Here is a 6,543-nt window from a genome sequence, read left to right on the forward strand (position 1 = left end):
CCCCCCAAAAAAAAAAAAAAAAAAAGAGCTTACTCTTGACACCCAGGCTGGTGAGCACTCGCACTGGAGCCCAGTCAGGGACAGTGAGTGGCCCTGGCCGATACCACACTGACCCACCATGGCTAGCTGGTCCCTCCCTTGCCCTCTGGGCAGCCGGAAATTCCACGGAATTCCCCAGGTCAGGTGCTGGCATGGTCAGACTTTGTCTTTAGTTGAGCCATGGGAAGGTGAAGGTGGAGACCTCCGTCAGGCCAGGGCTGCGGGGAGTGCGTGGGGCCTTGAATGGTGTCAAGGAACGTCATCGTGGTCAGAGGGGCTCACGTCTCAGTGAGTAGGGGTGATTACAGGGATGTGGAGTGGCCCCGTGGCAGCTCCCCCACCCGCCCTTCCTCCCTCCCCTCACTGCGTGGCTCCAGCTCACAGCTGTCACCAGAATCCATCTCTGTCACCACCCCACTGTGGGGCTAATGAGTTCTCCTGTGAAGCCCCTCAAGCACAGCACGTGGGCCGGCCCCACCCCCTGGCCCAGAGGCCCTGGGCCTGCCTCAGAGGGTCCCTAGTCTGCCTTTGAATCTGCTCAAGATGTTGGGAGGCCTAGCCCAAGAGGTCCTGGGGTCCACGTTTCCCAGCCATAACCTGGGCCTGAGAGCACTGCCCAGGGAGCATGGGGAGGAGGCTCTCAGCAGAGGCCTGGCCAGGGAGAGGCAGGCCCCAGGGCTTTCTCCCAGTCTGACTCCGTGGGGCAGCGGCCCCTCCTCTTAGCCCATTGAAGGAGTCAGTTGAGGCTGATCCCTCCCGATTCCCACCCTGCACGGGCCAGGACTGTGCCAGGACGCTGGGAACCGCTGCGTGCATGGGAGATTGGAGAGGGGCCACGCCCTCCCTCCTGGCCCTGACCAGCCCCTCCTCCCACACACAGCCCTTGTCTGGTCACCAGGTGCCTCAGAGCCAGTGGATGCAGCAAGGCCTGTGCTGCCCGCAGAGACAGCACATCTGAGGATGTCACAGGGCACTCTGCGGGCACAGGGCCGCGCTACTGCACACGGAGCCCGCCCTCGGCAGGGCCTGCATGGTCTCGGGCCTGTTGGCTGAGAGGGCTTTCAAGTGTCGGGTCCACTCACAGACAGGAAGTCCCAGCAGCCATGCTGAGGCCTCGTCACCCCGGTGCCAGCTCCCCCTGCAGGCCTGGTGTGCTCTCTGCTCACTCCTGACTCCACTGGGCAGCTTGGGGCTGTCTCCTGGGACCTCAGTTTCCCCACATGTGGGGTGGCCTGCACCTCCCGCCCACTGCAGCCTGACCCGTTCTTTTCTGCTTGGTGTGTGACCCTAGCCTGATGTGTGGCCTGTGCCCTCCACGCGTCCCTGTTTGTCCATGAAGGAAACCCCAAGAAGAGGAATAGCTGAGGAGGCTGGGGCACAGAAAGGGGACAGCCGTGGTGCAGGGTCAGGCTGGGATTTGGGGTCAGTGCAGGAAGGAGGGGTAGAGGCTTGACGGGATGTTGCCTGGGAGTGGAGGCTGGGAGGCTGGGAGGCTTGGTGGCTAAGCCTTGGGCCCACAACAGACGTAGCGTGACCCAGTTTCTGTGCACATGCTCAGAGCGCGTCCCTTTGGGGCTGGCCGAGAAAGTCTCTGAGGAGGTGGCACCAGGGCAGTGTCACCAGGTCGGAGGACAGGGCCGGGCTCGGCAGCTCAGGCACTCCAGCAACTGCTCTTGCTGCACTGTGCGTCCCTTCCAGACCTGACCCTGCATCCTCGCAGGGTCGTCCTGCGAGGCAGGAGGCTGCGGCCCTAGCTCCCAGGCCCCGGGCCCACCAGGCCCCCGTTGTTCTTCTGATGCCCCAAGTGCGGAGGGTTGAGTGAGTTCCCAGTCTGTCAGCCACTGCTCTTCAGTGGCTTCCCGTGGGCTCCATAGCCAAAACTCCGTGCTTCTCCCATGTCGGCCATCAGGAGGGACGGTGCCAGCTAGCGCTGTAGGTACCTAACTTCTCTCCCAGAGGGATCCGATTCCCAGCGGCATGGTCACAGCAAAAGCAAGCGCAGAGGCAGAACCCGGATCGGGGCATGTGGCTGTACTCGTGGGCTCTGGCCGGTCCCAGCTCACCTCTCCCGTCCACGCCTGCGGCTCCATCCCACTCCTTGGCTGCTGCTGCCCAGCTCCTGCATGGCCCTCGGCCCCTCCTAACACCTGTGAGCAGCCGGCTCCCTCTGGGTTCCCTCAGATCCTAGGTCCTGGCAGGGGCTGTAGAGAGGAAGGACCTGGTCACCCCGGGGGCTCTGGCGGACTGGGGCCCCAGGGAAGCATACTGGCGCAGCCCCCGACGGAGGGCAGCCAGGCCGCGGTGCGCTGGCGTGCAGAGTTCGCGTTGGTGGGCAGGCCTCACGCCTCGCGCCCGAGTCTTCGCCTGGCCCAAGAGAGCCTGCCACAGCCTCCCCCATTCTGCAGCCAGCGGAGCCATTCACACAATCACCTTCTGTTAATTCTATCTGCAACATCAATTAAATTGTTTGTAGAAACTAATTGAATGTGGCTTAATCACACATCTTAATAGCTTTCCACGCTCTGAACTCGTTGTTAATTCCAGTAATAAAACGAGATGAGAACGCTGGCTGGGTAATTAGCGAGGAGGCTGGGGAAGAAATTGCTGTTTGATGGTGGGTAATAAAGGCAGCCGTGGTGACCGCTCTCCTGAGCAGCCGCTGCCACCACCACCGCACTCTCCGTTCTGCTGACGGAGGGAAACGCGGCTGCCCTGCTCCGCACTGTCCCCGCGCTGTGTCCTCGCTGCTGCTCCACTGCTCACCTCTCCCCAGGCTGGGAACCCTCAGCTCTGGGCCAGGCTACCCGTGCAGGGACAGGTGTGGCCTGCTGGGCTCACGGGCCTCCACCTAGGGCCATCTGAGGGGCAGAGGTCGGGCGGTCCTCTCCCCATCTGCCCATTCCTGGCTCCGTGGCCCTGAACCAAATTCCTCGTGAGGCTTTGTTCTTGGCACAGGGTCAGCCTCTTGCCATGCCCAGCCCGGGCACCCCAGGGCATCGTGGGGCCTAAAGTCGGTGGCAGCGGCTGTGACCTCCTTGTGAACTAGAGCAGCCCAAGCCCGCCCCCAGGAGAGGGTCTGCAGCTGTGCCTGTGGCCCTGCCAGCTGTTGGCACATGTCTGGAGCAGCCCATCTAAGATGTGACTGTGCACAGGGGCCGGGGGTCAGTGTGTGTCAAGACCAGGGGTGGGGCCACAGAAGCTGAGTCTGGGCAGAGGGGAAGGGGCGTGACAAGGCAGGTACTGGACACTGGAAGCCAGACTGGAGAGGGCCGGCCACGACTGGAGGGCGGAGCTCACTGTGCTGGAGGGGCAGTGGGACCAGAGGCGCCCTGGGCTTGCTTGCTTTCTAGCCACCTCCGTGAGGCCAGAGCCGGGAGAGCTCTGTCTGGGCTCTGCTGGGTGCAGGCTGCTTGCTGATTTCTTGGTTCTGTGGTTCTGAGATGGTGAACAGAACTTCCAAGCTTGCGTGCCTGGGCCCAGGTGCCTGGCACGCCCTCACAGAGTACTCTCGCAGGGAGGAGTGTAGGCCCACCGAGGGTTTTTGCTGCCTGTAGTCCGGGACGTTAGCTAGGAACTACTGAACTGCTTGACGGCGCTGGGGCCAGCGAGCACTGGCAGCAGTCAGGATGGAGCGGCTGGTTGCAGGAGGCAACGGAGCCCAGCCAGTGGGTTTAAAACAGGAAGCTACGGGCTATGTCCCTGGACCCCATGTAGTTGATTGCAGTTCGAGTCCCAGACCCAGTGGCTTAAAACTCACACTGGGCACGTGGCCGTGCGTGCCCAAGATCCCAAGAGGGGAATGGAGGAGAAGGGATTGCGGCGTGGCCATTCCCCCGGGAGGTGATTTCTCACTTTCTGTCTCTCTGTCTCAGTTTCTCTGGCGAGCGTACATGCCCTGTAGCACAAATTTCTCTAAATAATAATAATAATAAACAGGAAGCTGCAGATGATCCCAAGCCCCCACCCATCTGCCTTGTGACCATGGTGCTCCAGGCCCATGGGGGGGCCCAAGATACAGGCTCCCGCCTTCCAGGACTCCCCTGAGTGCTGTCTCGAAGGCAGGGTGAGTTGGGAGGCTACTGGGGGACGTCAGCATGGGAGCATAGCCCTGAGAGTGTGAAAAACCTGGGGTGCATGGCTTAACCAGAAGGAGACGGAGAGAGGGAGAAGGCGCCCTCCAGCGGGGTGTGGACATGTGGCAGCCCATGTTTGTCCATCCTGCTGTGATCCTGGGCACACGCACATGCATCTGGTATGCTTTTCACGCTGCTGGGGCAAGATTTGAACCGATCTGGCTCCTCAGCCCCTGTGCCACAGAGCCAGCCCAGCTCTGCTGCCCCTGCCTGTGTGGTCTCCTCATCTCAGACGTGGCAGAGCAGTACCTCCCTCGGGTGCTTGTGAGCTGGAGCAGGTGAGCTGATGTGAGCTCTGCACGTGTAAACTACACGTCTGTCCCAGTGGCCGTGGGCGGGCACACAATTACTGGTAAACTGGTGTCGGTGAAACCATGACCTGTCACTGTGTTCCTAAGTACAGCAGAGGGTCAAAGGCTTCCCTTGACACTGCTCCACGAACCTTTATTAGCAGGCACTGTCCTCAGGGCTGGGGTCTGTGCTGGCCTTCAGAAGGCCCCGGATGCCCAGGTCAGTGGGAGTGTCCACACCAGGGCTGAGCGCCCTGTGGCTGGCCTCCTGAGCCCGGGCCTCCTTGGCCATGTGGGCTTCATGCCCAGACCCCACATTGGGCCAGTGCTTGGCCACCTTTGCGATGTCCTTAATCCTTTTCTGAGGGCCCTGAATCCCAGCGGTGGCTCTAATTCCTAAATCTCCCCTGACCCTACCTCCCTCCAGGCCGAATCCGCAAGGGCCGCCTGTGGGCACTGCAGAGACCCAGGTTAACCCAGACGCGGTATACTTTTCCCTCCACCCCTGTCAGGGCGGGACCCAGCGGTGAGCTGGCCAGTCCAAGACAGGGCTGCCAGGGGTGTGCAGCCTAACAACCTCGTCCCGTCTCCTCCATGGCCCTCAGGATTACATGCAGAACATTCACGGCAAGGAGATCGACCTGCTGCGGACAACGGTGAAGGTGCCAGGGAAGCGCCTGCCCCGAGCCACACCTGCCACAGCCCCGGGCACCAGCCCCCGTGCCAACGGACTGGCCGTGGAGCGGAGTAGCACACAGCTGGGTGGGGGCACAGGTGAGGTGGCTGCCGAGGTGGGGGCGGGGATGGCTGGGTAAGACCAAGGAGGGCAGGCATCTGGGCCTCGGCTGCTTCTCAGCCCGGGCACCAGGGCTCCCAACATGCCCACAGTCAGGCTAGGCAGCACCAACTTTAGGACAGACTCCAGAGGGTGAAAAACCGACGGCATTCGCACTGAGAACCTCTGGGCTAGAGGGAAGGCGGAGGGCGGGTGCAACGACAGCCTCCCTGTGTGGTCCTTGTTTGAGGCAGGCATCGTGAGTGTGTGTGAGAGAGCGAGACAGACAGACAGACTGCCATTCTTACACGGCTCACTGCCCATGGCATCCATGCACAGGACGAGGCCGGGGAGGAAGCTGGCGTCACTGGCTGGCGTGTGCTGGGGCAGCGGGTGTCTGCACCGCAGCATGTCCCAGCGGTGTGCGAAGTTGAGGTTGTCGTCCCATCTCAGTGAGGCGCAGAGCTCACCCGGGCTCCAACCTTGTCTGTGGGGCCCATGGGAAGCAGGGGCGCTGGGTCCGAACCCGGTGGGCCTACTCGAAAAGCCCTGTGCTTCTCTCCAAGTGGCCCTGCACTTGGGGGAGAGCCCTCGGAGTGTGCAGAGGCTGGGCAGAAGGGAGCCCAGGAGGGAAAAAACAGCCAGGCGCCTGCCGCTGGGCATGCCGAGTGCCCGCTGCTGGGTGTGCAGTGCACAGTGATCAGCAGGGCGTGGCAGGGCTGCTGGGAGCCTTTTTTTTCCCGAGGTTTTTGCTATAGGTCACGTGCGCCCGCCAGAAAATGAGAGAGCCAGAGACAGAAATCACCTTCTGGGGGGGATGGCCACGCCGCAATCCCTTCTCCATTCTCCTCTCGGGATCTTGGGCACGCACGCACTCACGCCTGGCAAGTGTTTAAGCCACCGGGTCCGGGACTCGAACCGCGGTCGACTACATGGGAGTCCAGCGACATAGCCATTACGCCAGCTGCTGCTCTCCTGGAGCCTTTCTGAGGGCACTCATGCCTCCCAGAGCCTGCCGAGTTGCTGTGCCCGGCCTGGTCTGCTCGGGGCTTCTCCATCATACAGGGGAGCAAGGGCGCGTCTCCGGAAGGGGGCCTTGAAGGCAAGTTGCAGAAGGAAAGCTGGGCTGGCCTCCACGTGAGGGAGGGAGACAGGAAGCCCTGGCCCGTCTCATCCCAGGCCCTGATCTGCTTCACCTGGGCGCCCGTGTGGCCCGGAGGAGGGAGCACAGCGCACGCTCCCGTAATTACAGCACCCACACACGGGCGCACACAGGCCCGCGTACCCACGCCGCCATCCTGCCGCG

The 6,543-nt window shown here is 62.3% G+C and overlaps 1 protein-coding gene across 1 annotated transcript in view; it reads left to right on the forward strand.

The window, feature by feature from the left end:
* Positions 1 to 6,543, forward strand: part of AGAP3 (ArfGAP with GTPase domain, ankyrin repeat and PH domain 3) — a 63,833-nt gene that overhangs the window by 45,417 nt on the left and 11,873 nt on the right. The window contains 1 exon segment of the mRNA XM_006172419.3: positions 5,068 to 5,236. Coding sequence (XP_006172481.1) covers positions 5,068 to 5,236 — 169 coding nt within the window.

Source organism: Tupaia chinensis, unplaced genomic scaffold (genome assembly GCF_000334495.1).
Source record: "Tupaia chinensis unplaced genomic scaffold, TupChi_1.0 Scaffold000280_1, whole genome shotgun sequence".
NCBI lineage: Eukaryota > Metazoa > Chordata > Mammalia > Scandentia > Tupaiidae > Tupaia > Tupaia belangeri.